Source organism: Salmo salar, chromosome ssa15, assembly GCF_905237065.1.
Source record: "Salmo salar chromosome ssa15, Ssal_v3.1, whole genome shotgun sequence".
NCBI classification, from domain to species: domain Eukaryota; kingdom Metazoa; phylum Chordata; class Actinopteri; order Salmoniformes; family Salmonidae; genus Salmo; species Salmo salar.
The window spans coordinates 16,025,741-16,047,743 of NC_059456.1; the positions used below are offsets into that span (position 1 = coordinate 16,025,741).

General features: G+C 46.2%; 1 protein-coding gene across 1 annotated transcript in view; it reads right to left on the reverse strand.

The window, feature by feature from the left end:
- Positions 1-22,003, reverse strand: part of LOC106593452 (intersectin-2) — a 102,405-nt gene that overhangs the window by 62,881 nt on the left and 17,521 nt on the right. The window contains exons 5-9 of the mRNA XM_045695265.1: positions 10,470-10,589; positions 5,274-5,366; positions 3,123-3,186; positions 2,378-2,553; positions 1,535-1,696 (exon numbers count right to left, since the gene is read on the reverse strand). Coding sequence (XP_045551221.1) covers positions 1,535-1,696; positions 2,378-2,553; positions 3,123-3,186; positions 5,274-5,366; positions 10,470-10,497 — 523 coding nt within the window. The 5' untranslated portion in view covers positions 10,498-10,589. The remainder of the gene's footprint in view (positions 1-1,534; positions 1,697-2,377; positions 2,554-3,122; positions 3,187-5,273; positions 5,367-10,469; positions 10,590-22,003) is intronic.

The following is a 22,003-nucleotide window of genomic DNA, read 5'->3' on the forward strand; positions in this document are numbered from 1 at the left end:
CTCTCTCTGCCTCCGCTGTCTCAGCTCTGCCTCCGCTATCTCGCTCTGCCTCCTCTGTCTCACTCTGCCTCCGCTGTCTCCGCTGTCTCCGCTCTGCCTCCGCTGTCTCCGCTCTGCCTCCGCTGTCTCAGCTCTGCCTCCGCTGTCTCGCTCTGCCTCCGCTGTCTCCGCTCTGCCTCCGCTGTCTCGCTCTGCCTCCGCTGTCTCAGCTCTATGCTTCTACAGTGCCTTCAGAAAGTATTCAGACCCCATTACTTTTTCCACATTTTATTACATTACAGACTTATTCTAAAATGAATAACATTTGTTTTTTTCCTCAGTAATCTACACACAAGACCCCATTATAACAAAGCAAAAAACGTTTTTCAAAATTTTTTACAAATGTATTAAAAATAAAAAAACATAAATTACTTATTTTCATAAGTATTGAGACCCTTTGAGCTCAAATGTGGGACCTTATATAGACAGGTGTGTGCTTTTCCAAATCATGTCCAATCAATTGAATTTACCACAGATGGACTCCAATCAAGTTGTAGAAACATCTCAAGAATGATCAATGGAAACAGGATGCACCTGAGCCCAATTTCAAGTGTCATAGCAAAGGGTCTAAATATGAACATAATTAAGGTATTTTCTGTTTTCTATTTTTCATACATTTGCAAAAGTTTCTAAAAACCTGTTTTTGCTTTGTCATTATGGGATATTGTGTGTAGATTGATGAGGAAAAATGTGTATTAAATCCATTTCAGAATATGGCTGTAACGTAACAAAATGTGGAGAAAGCCAAGGGGTCTGAATACTTTACGAATGCACTGTATGTCAGGTCTGATTACATCCCAGATAGACACATACAACCCAAGAGACATAATGTATGCATAACCAGTACCAATGATGCATACATAACCCCTCCCTACTTTACTGGACTGTATAACACCATACATAACCCCGCCCTATTTTACTGGACTGTATAGCACCATACATAACACCTCCCTACTTTACTAAACTGTATCACACCATACATAACCCCTCCCTACTTTACTGGACTGTATAACACCATACATAACCCCCTCCCTACTTTACTGAACTGTATAACACCATACATAACCCCCTCCCTACTTTACTGAACTGTATAACACCATACATAACCCCTCCCTACTTTACTGGACTGTATAACACCATACATAACCCCTCCCTACTTTACTGGACTGTATAACACCATACATAACCCCTCCCTACTTTACTGAACTGTATAACACCATACATAACCCCTCCCTACTTTACTGAACTGTATAACACCATACATAACCCCTCCCTACTTTACTGGACTGTATAACACCATACATAACCCCTTCACATTTCACTGTATGATACAATGAATAACTTGTGGCTGAGACCCAGAACTAGAAAACTATACGTCAAATACTATGTCCTTTGCCAAAAATGCCAAACTGACTTTTAACCCCTTCCCCTTTTTAAATTGGAATTGATTATTTCAAAGCCCTGTGTAGGTAGGTATTATTTTGCACTATATTACCTGGAGTGGTGCTAAATGGAGATGGGTTGAGGATGCTGGAGTTGCCATTGGCCAGGGGCATCGTCATGGGAACCAGGGAGGGCACTGAGGTCAGGGTGGGGTTAAGGGGCATCGGGGTCAGGACGGGCATGCCGACAAACAAATTTGGCATCGAGCCCATACCTGTGGAGGTAGAGAGAATGACATTATCCCACTGTCCCACATATTCTCAAAACATCTCAGAGTAGGACTGGTGATCTAGGATCCGTTTTACATCATAACGAATAAGAGAGGGGACCTGATCCTAGATCACCACTCCTATTGAGACTCTGTATGACCTGATCCGATATCACCACTCCTACTGAGACTCTGTATGACCTGATCCTATATCACCACTCCTACTGGGAGACTCTTTATGACCTGATCTTATATCACCACTCCTACTGAGACTCTGTATGACCTGATCCTAGATCAGCACTCCTACTGGGAGACTCTTTATGACCTGATCCTATATCACCACTCCTACTGAGACTCTGTATGACCTGATCCTATATCACCACTCCTACTGAGACTCTGTATGACCTGATCCTAGATCAGCACTCCTACTGAGACTCTGTATGACCTGATCCTAGATCAGCACTCCTACTGAGACGCTTTATGACCTGATCCTATATCAACACTCCTACTGAGACTCTTTATGACCTGATCCTATATCACCACTCCTACTGAGACTCTTTATGACCTGATCCTATATCAGCACTCCTACAGAGACTCTTTATGACCTGATCCTAGATCAACACTCCTACTGAGACTCTTTATGAATACATGCCCTGATCACTGAGGTCACCATCCGTCTGGCCCTACCGAAGCATGCTGATGACTTCATAATGGAGGTGGGCGTGGCAGTGGGTGGCTGCTTCATGCTGATTGGTAGAGAGGGGGGAAGGCCCCGCCCTTGCAGCCTCAGTTTAATCAGCTTCATGGCGATAGAGAACTCTAGTTGGTCCATTCTCCCATCACTACCCATATCAGCTAGGGACCTGGGGGGAGGAGAGAAAGAGGGAGAGAGGGGGGAGAGATGGGGGAGGAGAAAAAGAGGTGAGAGATAGAGGGGGAGAGAGAGAAAGAGGGAGCGAGGGGGGAGAGACAGCAGGGAGAGAGAGAAAGAGGGAGCGAGGGGAGAGATAGAGGGGGAGAGAGAGAGAGCGGGGAGAGAGGGGAGAGAGAGAGGGGGGAGAGAACGAGGGTAAGAAGGGGGATAAAGAGGGAGAGAGAGGGGGGAGATAGAGGGGGAGAAAGAGAGGGAGAGAGAGGAGAGCGAGAGAGTGGGGAGAGAGAAAAAGAGGGAGAGAGGGGGAGGAAAGGGAGAGCGAGAAAGAGGGAGCGAGGGGGAAGAGAGAGAGGGAGAGAGAAAAAGAGGGAGTGAGGGGGAAGAGAGAGAGGGGGAGAAAGAGAGGAAGTGAGGGGGAAGAGAGAGAGAGGGGGAGAAAGAGAGAGAGAGGGAGAGAGAGAGAGGGGAGAGAGGGGGAAGTTATACACTGATTTAGTATAGATCCTCTCTAACGACAGGACAGTGTTTCCACCCAGGGAGGGGTCTGTGTTGTCTCACCAGATCTCAGCCAGGACTGGAGGAGGAAGGCCAGACTGGAGGAAGAACTGACTCGCCTGTTCACCTACACAACACAACACACACCTGTTAGACACACACACACACACTCACACACAAACACCTGTTAGACACACACACACACACTCAATATCACACACACACACTCAATATCACACACACTCACACACCTGTTAGACACACACACACACACACACACACACACACCTGTTAGATACAGACACACACACACACGACACACACACACACACACACACACACACACACACACACACACACACACACACACACACACACACACACACACACACACACACACACACACACACACACACACACACACACACACACCTGGTAGATACATATATACACACACAAACACACCTGTTACAGTGAGGGAAAAAAGTATTTGATCCCCTGCTGATTTTGTACGTTTACCCACTGACAAATAAATTATCAGTCTATAATTGTAATGATAGGTTTATTTCAACAGTGAGAGACAGAATAACAACAAAAATATCCAGAAAAACGCATGTCAAAAATGTTATAAATTGATTTGCATTTTAATTAGGGAAATAAGTATTTGACCCCCTCTCAATCAGAAAGATTTCTGGCTCCCAGGTGTCTTTTATACAGGTAATGAGCTGAGATTAGGAGCACACTCTTAAAGGGAGTGCTCCTAACCGCAGCTTGTTACCTGTAAAAAAGACACCTGTCCACAGAAGCAATCAATCAATCAGATTCCAAACTCTCCACCATGGCCAAGACCAAAGAGCTCTCCAAGGATGTCAGGGACAAGATTGTAGAGCTACACAAGGCTGGAATGGGCTACAAGACCATCGGCAAGCAGCTTGGTGAGAAGGTGACAAGAGTTGGAGCGATTATTCGCAAATGGAAGAAACACAAAAGAACTGTCAATCTCCCTCGGCCTGGGGCTCCATGCAAGATCTCACCTCATGGAGTTGCAATGATCATGAGAACGGTGAGGAATCAGCCCAGAACTACACGGGAGTATCTTGTCAATGATCTCAAGGCAGCTGGGACCATAGTCACCAAGAAAACAATTGGTAACACACTACGCCATGAAGGACTGAAATCCTGCAGCACCCGCAAGGTCCCCCTGCTCAAGAAAGCACATATACATGCCCATCTGAAGTTTGCCAATGAACATCTGAATGATTCAGAGGACAACTGGGTGAAAGTGTTGTGGTCAGATGAGACCAAAACGGAGCTCTATGGCATCAACTCAACTCGCCGTGTTTGGAGGAGGAGAAATTCTGCCTATGACTCCAAGAACACCATCCCCACTGTCAAACATGGAGGTGGAAACATTATGCTTTGGGGGTGTTTTTCTGCTAAGGGAACAGGACAACTTCACCGCATCAAAGGGACAATGGACGGGGCCATGTACCATCAAATCTTGGGTGAGAACCTCCTTCCCTCAGCCAGGGCATTGAAAATGGGTCGTGGATGGGTATTCCAGCATGACAATGACCCAAAACACACGGCCAAGGCAACAAAGGAGTGGCTCAAGAAGAAGCACATTATGGTCCTGGAGTGGCCTAGCCAGTCTTCAGACCTTAATACCATAGAAAATCTGTGGAGGGAGCTGAAGGTTCGAGTTGCCAAACGTCAGCCTCGAAACCTTAATGTCTTGGAGAAGATCTGCAAAGAGGAGTGGGACAAAATCCCTCCTGAGATGTGTGCAAACCTGGTGGCCAACTACATGAAACGTCTGACCTCTGATTGCCAACAAGGGTTTTTCCACCAAGTACTAAGTCATGTTTTGCAGAGGGGTCAAATACTTATTTCCCTCATTAAAATGCAACTCATTTTATAACATTTTTGACATGCGTTTTTCTGGATTTTTTGGTTGTTATTCTGTCTCTCACTGTTCAAATAAACCTACCATTAAAATTATAGACTGATCATTTATTTTTCAGTGGGCAAACGTACAAAATCAGCAGGGGATCAAATACTTTTTTCCCTCACTGTAGATACACACACACACACACACACACACACACACACACACACACACACACACACACACACACACACACACACACACACACACACACACACACACACACACGTTAGGTCAGGTTAGGTTAGGTCAGGTTGGAGACTCACCCGATATGTATCCCAGGACAGGTGTTAGAGAGTTAAACTGTTTATCATGTTTCAGCCTCTCCTCTGGACTGATGTTCCACATGCTGACTGCATCTATAGAGACCGGAGGGAGGGAGAGGGAGAGGGGGACGGGGAGAGAGAGGGGGACGGGGAGAGAGGGGGACAGGGAGAGAGAGAGGGACGGGGAGAGAGGGAGAGAGGGACTGGGAGAGAGAGGGGGACGGGGAGATAGAGAGGGACGGGGAGAGAGGGAGGGACGGGGAGAGAGAGGGGGACGGGGAGAGAGAGGGGGACGGGGAGAGAGAGGGGGACAGGGAGAGAGAGGGGGACGGGGAGAGAGGGACGGGGAGAGAGGGACGGGGAGAGAGAGAGAGGGACGGGAGAGAGAGAGAGAGAGGGACGAGGAGAGAGAGAGAGAAAGGGACGAGGAGAGAGAGAGAGAGGGACGAGGAGAGAGAGGGGGACGGGGAGAGAGGGGGACAGGGAGAGAGAGAGGGACGGGGAGAGAGAGAGGGACGGGGAGAGAGGGACGGGGAGAGAGGGGGGACGGGGAGAGAGAGGGGGACGGGGAGAGAGGGACAGGGAGAGATGGAGAGAGGGACGGGGAGAGAGGGAGAGAGGGACGGGGAGAGAGAGAGAGAGAGAGGGACGAGGAGAGAGAGGGACGAGGAGAGAGAGAGAGAGAGAGAGAGAGAGGGACGGGGAGAGAGAGAGAGGGACGAGGAGAGAGAGAGAGAGAGAGAGAGAGAGAGAGAGAGATAGAGCGGAAGGACAGGGAGAGAGGGAGGGAGAGGGGAAGGGGAAGGAGGGACAGAGGGCAGGGGAGTAGAAAATGAATATATCAGAACAATCTTAAATAATATATAATCAATTACTAATGGTCCATATGAAGACAATGTGTATTTATTTTTAAGTATTAGATTGGTAAAGTGAGATGTACATTACTGTGGTGGGGATCAGATGGCACCCTATTCCCTATAGGCCTGGGCCAAAGTAGTGGACCCTATTCCCTATAGGCTCTGGACCAAAGTAGTGCACCCTATTCCCTATAGGCCTGGACCAAAGTAGTGCGCCCTATTCCCTATAGGCCTGGACCAAAGTAGGGCACCCTATTCCCTATGGGCCTGGACCAAAGTAGTGCACCCTATTCCCTATGGGCCTGGGCCAAAGTAGTGCACCCTATTCCCTATAGGCCCTGGACCAAAGTAGTGCACCCTATTCCCTATAGGCCCTGGACAAAAGTAGTGCACCCTATTCTCTATAGGCCTGGACCAAAGTAGTGCACCCTATTCCCTATGGGCCCTACATAGGGCATAGGGAACCATATGGGAGGCAGACAGGATCAGGCATCACTAATTGATCCAGACAGCAATAATCCATGATTCCCTATGGGCCTGGGCCAAAGTAGGGCACCCTATTCCCTATGGGCCCTGGACCAAAATAGTGCACCCTATTCCCTATGGGCCTGGGCCAAAGTAGTGCACCCTATTCCCTATAGGCCCTGGACCAAAGTAGTGCAACCTATTCCCTATAGGCCCTGGACAAAAGTAGTGCACCCTATTCCCTATAGGCCTGGACCAAATTAGTGCACCCTATTCCCTATGGGCCCTACATAGGGCATAGGGAACCATATGGGAGGCAGACAGGATCAGGCATCACTAATTGATCCAGACAGCAATAATCCATTATGAGGTCTATTTCCAGACTTTACTGTAGACGACCGAGTGGATGGGAAATATATTCACCAACTACAGGAAATATATCTCAGACCCTGATGGAAATTTCTGCTCCTCTTTAAGAGTTGTGTATATTGGGTTGTCTACTCCAGTGCCTGGTCCCAGCTGTTTGTGCTGCTGTAAACTGGTCAGTTAGGTTACTACTGCTCCTTATCTGTGTACGGGGAGGCTGTGGACTGTTGTGAAGTACGGGGAGGCTGTGGACTGTTGTGAAGTACGGGGAGGCTGTGGACTGTTGTGAAGTACGGGGAGGCTGTGGACTGTTGTGAAGTACGGGGAGGCTTTGGACTGTTGTGAAGTACGGGGAGGCTGTGGACTGTTGTGAAGTACGGGGAGGCTGTGGACTGTTGTGAAGTATGGGGAGGCTGTGGACTGTTGTGAAGTACGGGGAGGCTGTGGACTGTTGTGAAGTACGGAGAGGCTGTGGACTGTTGTGAAGTACGGGGAGGCTGTGGACTGTTGTGAAGTACGGGGAGGCTGTGGACTGTTGAAATACGGAGAGGCTGTGGACTGTTGTGAAGTACGGGGAGGCTGTGGACTGTTGTGAAGTACGGGGAGGCTGTGGACTGTTGTGAAGTACGGGGAGCCTGTGGACTGTTGTGAAGTACGGGGAGGCTGTGGACTGTTGTGAAGTACGGGGAGGCTGTGGACTGTTGTGAAGTACGGGGAGCCTGTTTTGTAAGTACGGGGAGGCTGTGGACTGTTGTGAAGTACGGGGAGGCTGTGGACTGTTGTGAAGTACGGGGAGGCTGTGGACTGTTGTGAAGTACGGAGAGGCTGTGGACTGTTGTGAAGTACGGGGAGGCTGTGGACTGTTGTGAAGTACGGAGAGGCTGTGGACTGTTGTGAAGTATGGGGAGGCTGTGGACTGTTGTGAAGTACGGGGAGGCTGTGGACTGTTGTGAAGTATGGATTGTCTGTGTGGAGATATTCCCTTCCCATTGGCTTTGTGATGTGTTCAGGTTATTAAATCAACCTACCAATGTGTTTACAAACACTAAGATCATCCACATGTATTGATCACATTTTTACTAATACTGTAGAACTTTGTTCTGAAGCTGTATCTGTACCCATTGGATACAGTGATCACAATATAGTGGCTATATCCAGGAAAGCCAAAGTTCCAACAGCTGGGCCTAAAATACTGTATAAGAAATCATACAAAATATTTAGCTGTGACTCTTATGTGGATGATAAAAATATTTGTTGGTCTGATGTGATTAATGAGGAGCATTCAGACGCTGCTCTTAATGAATTTATGAAATTGCTTCTTCCAATTATGGATAAACATTCACCTGTTAAGAAACTGACTGTTAGAACTGCTCAGTTGGTAGAGCATGGTGTTTGCAATGCCAGCATGGTGTGTGCAATGCCAGGGTTGTGGGTTCGATTCCCACGGGGGGGCAGTACAATTTTTGTATTTTTTAAATAAATAAAAAAAAAGACAAAAAATAAATAAAAATGTATGCATTCACTACTGTAAGTCGCTCTGGATAAGAGCGTCTGCTAAATGACTAAAATGTAAAAATGTTAAGGCTCCATGGATTGATGAACATGAACCTGTTAACTGTTAAGGCTCCAGGGCAGCCATCTACTCTTTTCAATTTTTACCAAAGACTTGTCACTGGCGTTAAACAAAGCATGCTGTTGGCACTAGGGCATTATCTGAGCAGACACTTGCCTACTGCTGTTTTCGTCCTTCCACTTGACATTGTGCCTTGGCTGTTTTTGGACAACTGCCAAACTTGAATTCCACTTGACCGTAGTCTTTTGGACTCTCCCGCTGCCCGGTGTAGCGCTTGCCACCCTCCCGGCTTTCCACCGGCCTGTACTGGGAACTACCTCCCCTCCAAAGGTGCTTCTCTCCTGGCTTTCCACCGGCCTGTACTGGGAACTACCTCCCCTCCAAGGTGCTTCTGTCCTGGCTTTCCACCGGCCTGTACTGGAGACTACCTCCCCTCCAAAGGTGCTTCTCTCCTGGCTTTCCACCGGCCTGTACTGGGAACTACCTCCCCTCCAAGGTGCTTCTCTCCTGGCTTTCCACCGGCCTGTACTGGGAACTACCTCCCCTCCAAGGTGCTTCTCTCCTGGCTTTCCACCGGCCTGTACTGGAAACTACCTCCCCTCCAAGGTGTTTCTCTCCTGGCTATCATACTGGTAACTCGGCCTCTGTTGCATTGCTGTTTTGATGGGCCCCAGCATTTAATCACATTGAGTAAGTCACCGCTCTCTCCTTGCTGTTGTTATGCTGGCTAGTTTTGTGAGCTTCGTTGTGTTTATTGTGGGTCTTAGTGCTGGCTGGGTTCTAGTCTGTGGTTGTGTTTATTGTGGGTCTTAGTGCTGGCTGGGTTCTAGTCTGTGGTTGGGTTTATTGTGGGTCCTAGTGCTGGCTGGGTTCCAGTCTGTGGTTGGGTTTATTGTGGGTCCTAGTGCTGGCTGGGTTCTAGTCTGTGGTTGGGTTTATTGTGGGTCTTAGTGCTGGTTGGGTTCTAGTCTGTGGTTGGGTTTATTGTGGGTCCTAGTGCTGGCTGGGTTCTAGACTGTGGTTGGGTGTATTGTGGGTCCTAGTTCTGGCTGGGTTCTAGTCTATGGTTGGGTTTATTGTGGGTCTTAGTGCTGGCTGGGTTATAGTCTGTGGTTGTGTTTATTGTGGGTCTTAGTGCTGGCTGGGTTCTAGTCTGTGGTTGGGTTTAATGTGGGTCCTAGTGCTGGCTGGGTTCTAGTCTGTGGTTGGGTTTATTGTGGGTCCTAGTGCTGGCTGGGTTATAGTCTGTGGTTGGGTTTATTTGTGGGTCCTAGTGCTGGCTGGGTTCTAGTCTGTGGTTGGGTTTATTGTGGTACCAAGTGCTGGCTGAGTTCTAGTCTGTGGTTGGGTTTATTGTGGGTCCTAGTGCTGGCTGGGTTCTAGTCTGTGGTTGGGTTTATTGTGGGTCCTAGTGCTGGCTGGGTTCTAGTCTGTGGTTCTGGCTTGCTGCCTACAACTATGATAATCCTACAAACTGTGTGATTCAATCTAATTTACTATGGCACTGTCTGGATTGATTGACTTTAAACTGATTCCTCACCAACCTATCTTATTTGCATGGATTTGAACTGAGTTTTTCCAAAATGGCGTCTACCACTTTCTGCCACACCGGGGAAACTGGCAGTAACCACCTCCAGAGACTATGAACGTTTCATCCCATGTAGGAGCTGCTTTCCTACGATGTGGAAACTGGCAGCTTATTGAGACGACATTGCAGCGTATCCTGGATAGGTCCCACTCTAAGACATTAAGTGTCTCACCCGTAATTCCCCCCCTTGAAGAATAAAAGCAGCAAGGCTTTTTATGAGCAAGGCTTTTTATCCCAGTGGAGGTACGTCACACACCGTAAGCCAAGCGTAAGGCAGTGGTCTTTGGTGAATGGGTCTGAAATGGCTTTGGGTGATCCCATCCTATTGACCAACCAGTTTCACCCACCTGCTTCCAGAGATTCCTGCTCCTTCATCCTCTATCCTGTGCTTCCTGGGGAGGGGGCTTCGATGAAGGATATCACAGGATTTCTTCCGTCCGTCCTACATCATCAGCCAAGAGCTGTTGCTGTCGTAGTGCATGTGGGATCAAATGCCATCAACAACAAAAAAAGGGTAAATCAGAGATGATGAAACAGGATTTTATAGAGCTGATCAACACCCTGACAGGATCTGAAAAGCAGCCAATTATCTCCGGCCCCGTGCCGTCACTGGGTCGCGGCTGCAAAATGTTCAGCAGCCTCTTAGCACTAAAAAACACTGGGTCAGCAGACCACAGAGGCCTTCTCTTTTGAGCTAACAAAAGCAGATCTAAGAGCGGAGTTCAAACGAATGGGTAGAAGACAAGATGACAACTGACAACACCCCTGGCCGTATAGACAACAGTACTATGATAATGATTAGAGAGGATGGGAGGTATTACCTGAGAGGGGCTTGGTCTGTCTGGGTTCCTAGGTGGTTTGGAATTCTAATGTGAATTCCATTAACTTGAATAGACCCCCCCTTCAGTTTTCAGATCAAGTAGAGGGCTTGGGCTGTTGCACGATAGAAACTAAGTCTGTTTATAACATTCCATTACATACACCTTAGCCAAATATATTTAAAAACTCAGTTTTTCACAATTCCTGACATTTAATCCTAGTAAAAAGTAAAAATCCCCTGTCTTAGGTCAGTTAGAATCACCACTTACATTTTAAGAATGTGAAATGTCAGAATAATAGTAGAGAGAATGATTTATTTCAGCTTTTATTTCTTTCATCACATTCCCAGTGGGTCAGAAGTTTACATGCACTCGATTAGTATTTGGTAGCATTGCCTTTAAATTGTTTAACTTTGGTCAAACATTTTGGGTAGCCTTCCACAAGCTTCCCACAATAAGTTGGGTGAATTTTGGCCCATTGCACCTGACAGAGCTGGTGGAACTGAGTCAGGTTTGTAGGCCTCCTTGCACGCACACGCTTTTTCAGTTCTGCCCACACAAGCTTCCCCCTTCTTGCAGAGGTCTATAATTGTTTTTCTGAGGTCTTGGCTGATTTCTTTTGATTTTCCCAATATGTCAAGCAAAGAGGCACTGAGTTTGAAGGTAGGCCTTGACATACATCCACAGGTACACCTCTAATTGACTCAAATTATGTCAATTACCCTATCAGGCGCTTCTAAAGCCATAACATAATTTTCTGGAATTTTCCAAGCTGTTAAATTGCACAGTCAACTTAGTGTATGTAAACTTCTGACCCACTGGAATTGTGATACAATGAATTATAAGTGAAATAATCTGTCTGGAAACAATTGTTGAAAAATGACTTGCGCCATGCACAAAGTAGATGTCCTAACCGACTTGCCAAAACTATAGTTTGTAAACAAGAAATGTGTGGAGGGGTTGAAAAACAAGTTTTAATGACTCCAACCTAAGTGTATGTAAACTTCAACTGTACACGTGTTTAGCAGATGTTATTGGTCACATGGTTAGCAGATGTTATTGGTCACATACACATGGTTAGCAGATGTTATTGGTCACATGGTTAGCAGATGTTATTGGTCACACACATGGTTAGCAGATGTTATTGGTCACATACACACGGTTAGCAGATGTTATTGGTCCATACACACGGTTAGCAGATGTTATTGGTCACATACACATGGTTAGCAGATGTTATTGGTCACATGGTTAGCAGATGCTATTGGTCACATGGTTAGCAGATGTTATTGGTCACATGGTTAGCAGATGTTATTGGTCACATGGTTAGCAGATGTTATTGGTCACATGGTTAGCAGATGTTATTGGTCACATGGTTAGCAGATGTTATTGGTCCATACACGTGGTTAGCAGATGTTATTGGTCACATGGTTAGCAGATGTTATTGCGGGTGTAGCGAAATGCTTGTGTTTCTAGCTCCAACAGTGCAGTACTATCTAACAATATACAAAATCTAAAGTAAAGGAATGTAATTAAGAATATATTTTTCTTTATTTAACTAGGCAAGTCAGTTAAAATAACAACTTATTTTTTACAATGATGGCCTACCAAAATGGCCTCTTGCAGGGACGGGGGCTGGGATTAAAGATAAATAAATTCAATAAAAATATAAGACAAAACACACATCATGACAAGAGAGACCTAAGACAACACAGCATGGCAGCAACACATGACAACACAGCATGGTAGCAACACAACATTGCAGCAGCACAACACGGTAGAACCACAACATGGTAGCAGCACAACATGGCAGCAGCACAAAACATGGTACAAACATTATTGGGGACAACCAACAGCACAAAGGGCAAGAAGATAGAGACAACAATACATCACGCGAAGCAGCCACAACTGTCAGTAAGAGTGTCCATGATTGAGTCTTTTAATGAAGAGATGGAGATAAAACTGTCCAGTTTGAGTGTTTGTTGCAGCTCGTTCCAGTCGCTAGCTGTGTCAAAATACATTTTTATAAAATAAAAGTAAATGCAAAATTGCTGAAATTAGTAAAAATGCTATGCAAATTGCCATTCTAATATAGTATTGCTGGCTGGGTTCTAGTTCCTGGGTTGTAGTTTCTGGGTTCGAGTTCCTGGGTTCTAGGTTCCTGGGTTCTAGTTCCTGGGTTCTAGGTTCCTCTTGACTTCTCAACCATCTGGTATTACTCTGTCAGTTCGGAAAAAAATCTATTTCATTTGAGTTGTTATTAGTATAAAGTGAAATAATTGTTCAACATGTTTTTCAAGAAGAGACAGTTAATGGGTTAATACAGAATATCAGTGACCACAACATGGCTACACCAGAGACTGGGATTGATGCTTTCACAGAAACAGTGGAAACCCTATGGACATGACCAACTCTCTTTTTCAGCCAATCACGGATAACTAACCAACTAAGCCTGAATCTGTAGAGAGAAAAGCCTCTTAACTGCCTGCCGAAAGCTCTCTGTTCTGTTCTCCTCCTCATACATCACAGAACCATCCAATGAGAAGCTCTTATGAGACCTAAAGGAAGGCTTTGGATAAATGAGATGTATGAAGAAGAAGAGGACAGGCCATGGAAAAGAAGCTGTAGCCACGGCTGTGAGAGAGAAGAGGGGAACAGAGAAGCTATGGCGTCTCCAGTCTCCTTTACTCTACTCTATCCTCCCTCCCTGAGACAGAGCTAAGACAGAGGCAGAGAGAGCTGAGACGGAGCGGGAGAGAGCTGAGACGGAGCGAGAGAGAGCTGAGACGGAGCGAGAGAGAGCTGAGACGGAGCGAGAGAGAGCTGAGACGGAGAGAGAGAGAGCTGAGACGGAGCGAGAGAGAGCTGAGACGGAGCGAGAGAGAGCTGAGACGGAGCGGGAGACGGAGCGAGAGAGAGCTGAGACGGAGCGGGAGAGAGCTGAGACGGAGCGGGAGAGAGCTGAGACAGAGCGGGAGAGAGCTGAGACAGAGCGGGAGAGAGCTGAGACAGAGCGGGAGAGAGCTGAGACAGAGCGGGAGAGAGCTGAGACAGAGCGGGAGAGAGCTGAGACAGAGCGGGAGAGAGCTGAGACGGAACGAGAGAGAGCTGAGACGGAGCGAGATAGATTCTTGAATCCAAGATGGCGTAGCAGTCAGACGTCATTGTCCTGTTGTGTCCCTTGTATACATCTTTTTACATCTTTTTCTTCGCATATCTTCAAAAAATATTTTCCTAAAGCTCAACTTCTAAATACTCTCCTGCAACCCGCCTCACCCAATGTGGCGTGGATCTGTTTTTTTTCTAAAGTATTTCTATTTACTTCAGATCTGGAATCCCTCAACTGAAGCTAGCCAGCTAACTACCTACCAGCTATCAGTCAGCAAACCATTGCTAGCGGTCATCAGCTAACCTTTAGCTCGGAAAGCTCTCGCCAGTTCAAACAACGTGACTCAAACCAGAACATAACGGACCTATTATTATTTTTATTTTTTTCCCCCCATATCCCCGGATTCCTACCGCAAATTCTAAACATTTTCATCTGGATCTAGCTAACCGCAATCCCGGGTGACTACTCCTGGCTAGCGTTTCCATCCCGGAGCAAGCACCAATTAGCCTGAAGCTAGCTCGGCCAGGGCTCCTGTGCTACCACCGAAGCCCACTCCTGGGCTACAATATCCTAACCCCTTCTACTGCCGGTACGGGGCACGGAACCCCGACGATCCTCTACGACTGGAATACCGACATAATCTGCCCGAGGATTCCAACAGGCCCCTCAAGGGCGACGTCCGCTGAAGGCCCATTCTGCTAACCGCGGCCTGCTAGCTACCTAGAGCTACTTGGAACCCTAATAATTCCACGACTGATCTATTGAGGTCACCGCACGAAGAGGCAAAAACAGACATACCCCCATCGCGACGTCCCCCAAAAGCTAACTTGCTAGCCCCGGTCTGTTAACTGCTAGCATGCTTGCCCCGGTCTGTTAAACTGCTAGCTTGCCTGCCCCGGTCTCCTAACTGCTAGCCCCGGTCTGCCAACTGCTTGCTTGCTAACCCGGTCTGCTAACTGCTAGCTTGTCAGCCCCGGTCTGCTAACTGCTAGGTTGTTTAGCCCCAACCTACTAACTGTCTGAATCGCCGTGTCCCCAGTCAGCCAAACCACTCACTGGACCCATATGTTCACTTGGCTACGCATGCCCGTCTCTAATATCAATATGCCTCATCCATTACTGTCCTGGTTAGTGATTACTGTCTTATTTCACTGTAGAGCCTCTAGCCCTGCTCAATATGCCTTAACCAACCATGTTGTTCCACCTCCTACATATGCGATGACACCACCTGGTTTAAACGTCTCTAGAGACTATATCTCTCATCATTACTCAATGTCTAGGTTTACCTCCAATGTACTCACATCCTACCTTACCTTTGTCTGTACACTATGCCTTGAATCTATGCTATCGTGCCCAGAAACCTGCTCCTTTTAGTCTCTGTTCCGAACGTGGTAGATGGTCAGTTCGTATAGCCTTTAGCCGTACCCTTATCCTACTTCTCATCTGTTCCTCTGGTGATGTGGAGGTTAATCCAGGTCCTGCAGTGCCTAGCTCCACTCCCACTCCCCAGGTGCTCTCATTTGTTGACTTCTGTAACCGTAAAAGCCTTTATTTCATGCATGTTAACATTAGAAGCCTACTCCCTCAGTTTGTTTTACTCACTGCTTTAGCACACTCTGCCAACCCGGATGTCTTAGCCGTGTCTGAATCCTGGCTTTGGAAAACCACCAAAAACCCTGAAATCTCCACCGCTAACTATAACATTTTCCGCCAAGATAGAACTGCCAAAGGGGGCGGTGTTGCAATCTACTGCAAAGATAGCCTGCAGAGTTCTGTATTACTATACAAGTCTGGACCCAAACAATTCGAGCTTCTACTTCTAAAAATTCACCTTTCCAGAAACAAGTCTCTCAATGTTGCCGCTTGCTATAGACCTCCCTCTGCGCCCAGCTGTGCCCTCGATACCATATGTGAATTGATTGCCCCCCATCTATCTTCTGAGCTCGTGCTACTAGGTGACCTAAACTGGGACATGCTTAACACCCCGGCCATCCTACAATCTAAGCTTGAAGCCCTCAATCTCACACAAATTATCAATGAACCTACCAGGTACAACCACAAATCCATAAACACGGGAACCCTCATAGATGTTGTCCTAACTAACTCGCCCTCCAAATACACCTCTGCTGTTTTCAATCAAGATCTCAGCGATCACTGCCTCATTGCCTGCATCCGTAATGGGTCTGCGACCAAACGACCACCCCTCATCACTGTCAAGTGCTCCTTAAAACACTTCTGTGAGCAGGCCTTTCTAAATCGACCTGGCTGGGGTATCCTGGAATGACATTGACCTCATCCCATCAGTAGATGATGCCTGGCTATTCTTTAAAAGTGCCTTCCTCACCATCTTAAATAAGCATGCCCCACTCAAATAAATGTACAACCAGGAATAGATATAGTCCTTGGTTCACTCCAGACCTGTATGCCCTTGACCAGCACAAAAACATCCTGTGGCGTTCTGCATTAGCATCAAATAGCCCCCATGATATGCAACTTTTCAGGGAAGTTAGGAACAAATATACACAGGCAGTTAGGAAAGCTAAGGCTAGCTTTTCAAACAGAAATTTGCATCCTGTAGTACAAACTCAAAAAAGTTATTGGACACTGTAAAGTCCATGGAGAATAAGAGCACCTCCTCCCAGCTGTCCACTGCTCTGAGGCTAGGAAACACTGTTACCACCGATAAATCCACTATAATTGAGAATTTCAATAAGCATTTCTCTACAGCCGGCCATGCTTTCCACCTGGCTACCCCTACCCCGGTCAACTGCCCGGCACCCTCCACAGAAACCCGCCAAAGTCTCCACCATTTCTCCTTCACCCAAATCCAGATAGCTGATGTTCTGAAAGAGCTGCAAAATCTGGACCCATACAAATCAGCCGGGCTAGACAATCTGGACCCTCTCTTTCTAAAATTATCTGCCGAAATTGATGCAACCCTTATTACTAGCCTGTTCAAACTCTTTCGTATCGTCTGAGATTCCCAAAGACTGGAAAGCTGCCGTGGTCATCCCCCTCTTCAAAGGGGGTGACACTCTACACCCAAACTGCTACAGACCTATATCTATCCTACCCTGTCTTTCTAAGGTCTTCGAAAGCCAAGTTAACCTGTTGGGGCTAGGGGGCAGCATTTGCACGTCTGGATGAAAAAAATGTACCCGATTTAATCTGGTTACTAATCCTACCCAGTAACTAGAATATGCATATACTTATTATATATGGATAGAAAACACTCTAAAGTTTCTAAAACTGTTTGAATGGTGTCTGTGAGTATAACAGAACTCATTTGGCAGGCAAAACCCTGAGACATTTTCTGACAGGAAGTGGATACCTGATGTGTTGTATTGACTTTAAACCTATCCCATTGAAAAACACAGGGGCTTAGGAATATTTTGGCACTTCCTATTGCTTCCACTAGATGTCACCAGCCTTTACAAAGTGTTTTGAGTCTTCTGGAGGGAGATCTGACCGAACAAGAGCCATGGAACGATGATGTCCCATTAGACACCTGGCGCGCGAGTTCATGTTGGGTACCCTCGTTCCAATACGTTATAAAAGAGTATGCATTCGTCCACCTTGAATATTATTCATGTTCTGGTTAAAAAAGGCCCTAATGATTTATGCTATACAACGTTTGACATGTTTGAACGAACGGAAATATATTTTTTCCCCTCGTTCATGACGAGAAGTCCGGCTGGCTTACATCATGTGCTAACGAGACGGAGATTTTTGGACATAAATGATGAGCTTTTTTGAACAAAACTACATTCGTTATGGACCTGTGATACCTGGAAGTGACATCTGATGAAGAGAATCAAAGGTAATGGATTATTTACATAGTATTTTCGATTTTAGATCTCCCCAACATGACGTCTAGTCTGTATCGCAACGCGTATTTTTCTGGGCGCAGTGCTCAGATTATTGCAAAGTGTGATTTCCCAGTATGGTTATTTTTAAATCTGGCAAGTTGATTGCGTTCAAGAGATGTAAATCTATAATTCTTTAAATGACAATATAATATTTTACCAATGTTTTCTAATTTTAATTATTTAATTTGTGACGCTGACTTGACTGCCGGTTATTGGAGGGAAACGATTTCCTCAACATCAATGCCATAGTAAAACGCTGTTTTTGGATATAAATATGAACTTGATAGAACTAAAAATGCATGCATTGTCTAACATAATGTCCTAGGAGTGTCATCTGATGGAGATTGTAAAAGGTTAGTGCATCATTTTAGCTGGTTTTATGGTTTTGGTGACCCTGTCTTTGACTTGACAAAACATTACACACAACTCTTGTAAATGTACTGTCCTAACATACTCTAAATTTATGCTTTCGCCGTAAAACCTTTTTGAAATCGTAAAACGTGGTTAGATTAAGGAGATGTTTATCTTTCAAATGGTGTAAAATAGTTGTATTTTTGAAAAATTTGAATTTTGACATTTATTTGGATTCAAATTTGCCGCTCTTGAAATGCACCTGCTGTTGATGGAGTGCACCACGGGTGGCACGCTAGCGTCCCACCTAGCCCCAAGAGGTTAACAAACAGATTACTGACCATTTCGAATTCCACCGTACCTTCTCTGCTATGCAATCTGGTTTCAGAGCTGGTCATGGGTGCACCTCAGCCACACTCAAGGTCTTAAACTACATCATAACCGCCATCGATAAGAGACATTACTGTGCAGCCGTATTCATCGACCTGGCCAAGGCTTTCGACTCTGTCAATCACCACATTCTTATTGGCAGACTCGACAGCCTTGGTTTCTCAAATGATTGCCTCGCCTGGTTTACCAACTACTTCTCTGATAGAGTTCAGTGTGTCAAATTGGAGAGCCTGTTGTCCGGACCTCTGGCAGTCTCTATGGGTGTGCCACAGGGTTCAATTCTCGGGCTGACTCTCTTCTCTGTATACATCAATGATGTTGCCCTTGCTGCTGGTGATTCTCTGATCCACCTCTACGCAGATGACACCATTCTGTATACTTCTGGCCCCTCTTTGGACACTGTGTTAACTAACCTCCAGACGAGCTTCAATGCCATACAACTCTCCTTCCGTGGCCTCCAACTGCTCTTAAACGCAAATAAAACTAAATGCATGCTATTCAATCGATCACTGCCGCACCTGCCCACCTGTCCAGCATCACTACTCTGGACGGTTTTGACTTAGAATACATGGAGAACTACAAATACCTAGGTGTCTGGTTAGACTGTAAACTCTCCTTCCAGACTCACATTAAGCATCTCCAATCCAAAATTAAATCTAGAATCGGCTTCCTATATCGCAACAAAGCATCCTTCACTCATGCTGCCAAACATACCCTCGTAAAACTGAGCATCCTACCGATCCTCGACTTCGGTGATGTCATCTATAAAATAGCCTCCAACACTCTACTCAACAAACTGGATGCAGTCTATCACAGTGCCATCCGTTTTGTCACCAAAGCCACCACTGCGACCTGAACGCTCTCGTTGGCTGGCCCTCGCTTCATACTCATCTCTAAACCCACTGGCTACAGGTTATCTTCAAGTCTCTGCTAGGTAAAGCCCCGCCTTACCTCAGCTCACTGGTCACCATAGCAGCACCCACCCATAGCACGAGCTCCAGCAGGTATATCTCACTGGTCACCGCCAACGCCAATTCCTCCTTTGGTCGTATTTCCTTCCAGTTCTCTGCTGCCAATGACTGGAACGAACTGCAAAAATCGCTGAAGCTGGAGACTCATATCTCCCTCACTAGCTTTAAGCACCAGCTGTCAGTGCAGCTCACAGATCACTGCACCTATACATAGCCCATCTGTAAACAGCCCATCTATCTACCTACCTCATCCCCATACTGTATTTATTTATCTTGCTCCTTTGCACCCCAGTATCTCTACTTGCACATTTATCTTTTGCACATCTACCATTCCAGTGTTTAATTGCTATATTGTAATTACTTCGCCACCATGGCCTATTTATTGCCTTAACTTACCTCATTTGCACTCACTGTATATAGACTTTTTGTTTTCTTTTGTTCTACTGTACTATTGACTGTATGTTTGTTTATTCCATGTGTAACTCTGTGTTGTTGTATGTATCGAATTGCTGTGCTTTATCTTGGCCAGGTCGCAGTTGTAAATGAGAACTTGTTCTCAACTAGCCTACCTGGTTAAATAAAGGTGAAATAAAAATAAAAATAAAATAAGAGCTGAGAAAGAGAGAGAAAGAGAGAGAGAGAGCTGAGCGAGAGCTGAGAGAGAGACAGAAAGAGAGAGAGCTGAGCGAGAAAGAGCTGAGAGAGAGAGAGCGCTGAGAAAGAGAGAGAGAGCTGAGAGAGAGAGAGAGAGAGAGAGAGAGAGAGAGAGAGAGAGAGAGAGAGAGAGAGCACTGAGACAGAGAGAGAGAGCTTGTAAATATTCAAAGTAAGCTTTGGCAATATGTACAGTGTTACGTCATGACAATAAAAAAAAATTAATTGAGAGCTGAGACAGAGAGAGAGACAGCTGAGACAGAGAGAGAGACAGCTGAGAGAGAGAGACAGCTGAGAGAGAGAGAGAGAGAGAGACACAGCTGAGAGAGAGAGAGAGAGAGAGAGACAGGTGAGACAGAGAGATAGAGACAGGTGAGACAGAGAGAGAGAGAGACAGGTGAGAGAGAGAGACAGCTGAGACAGAGAGAGAGACAGCTGAGACAGAGAGAGAGACAGCTGAGACAGCTGAGAGAGAGACAGCTGAGAGAGAGACAGCTGAGAGAGAGACAGCTGAGAGAGAGACAGCTGAGATAGCTGAGAGAGAGACAGCTGAGAGAGAGACAGCTGAGAGAGAGACAGCTGAGAGAGACAGCTGAGAGAGAGAAAGCTGAGAGAGAGAAAGAGAGAGACTCATTATTGTGAAAAGTCTCATTACTCTGAGACTTTAAAACTCTATAAACGTACACTCAGAACCAAAAAAGCACAGTACAACAGCAAGCAGCTGACACTAATTGAGGAGTCCATAAACACAAACAACTGGCAAAATTGGAAAAAACTAAAAAAATCGAAACAAGAGGAATTAGCGATACAAAATGGTGACATATGGACAACCCATTTTAAAACACTCTACAACACCTTTCAAATTGACACAAACGCAGAACAATGCCAAATTCACAAGAAGTTGAATGGACTAGAAAATGCTATAAAGGACAATCAAAATCCACTGGACTCCCCAATTACTGACCAGGGGCCTCATTTATAAACATTTATACAAAGAAGACCACTTTCTAAGCAAACTATGGGATTTATAAAAAACTAACCTGGCGGGAGAATGTGTGGTCCTCCATGTATTTATTTATGTATTTATGTGTGTATGTAATGTGTGTATTTATGTGTGTATGTAATATGTGTATTTATGTGTGTATGCATGTGTCTGTCTGCCTGTCTAAATGTGAAAGGTTATGCTGCCATCCCAGAAGAGGGCTCTGTTCCTCGACCCAGTAAGGCTCTGTTCCTCGACCCAATGGGGCAGTAAGGCTCTGTTCCTCGACCCAATGGGGCAGTAAGGCTCTGTTCCTCGACCCAATGATGCAGTAAGGCTCTGTTCCTCGACCCAATGGGGCAGTAAGGCTCTGTTCCTCAACCCAATGGGGCAGTAAGGCTCTGTTCCTCGACCCAATGATGCAGTAAGGCTCTGTTCCTCAACCCAATGGGGCAGTAAGGCTCTGTTCCTCAACCCAATGGGGCAGTAAGGCTCTGTTCCTCAACCCAATGGGGCAGTAAGGCTCTGTTCCTCGACCCAATGGGGCAGTAAGGCTCTGTTCCTCGACCCAATGGGGCAGTAAGGCTCTGTTCCTCGACCCAATGGGGCAGTAAGGCTCTGTTCCTCAACCCAATGGGGCAGTAAGGCTCTGTTCCTCGACCCAATGGGGCAGTAAGGCTCTGTTCCTCGACCCAATGGGGCAGTAAGGCTCTGTTCCTCAACCCAATGGGGCAGTAAGG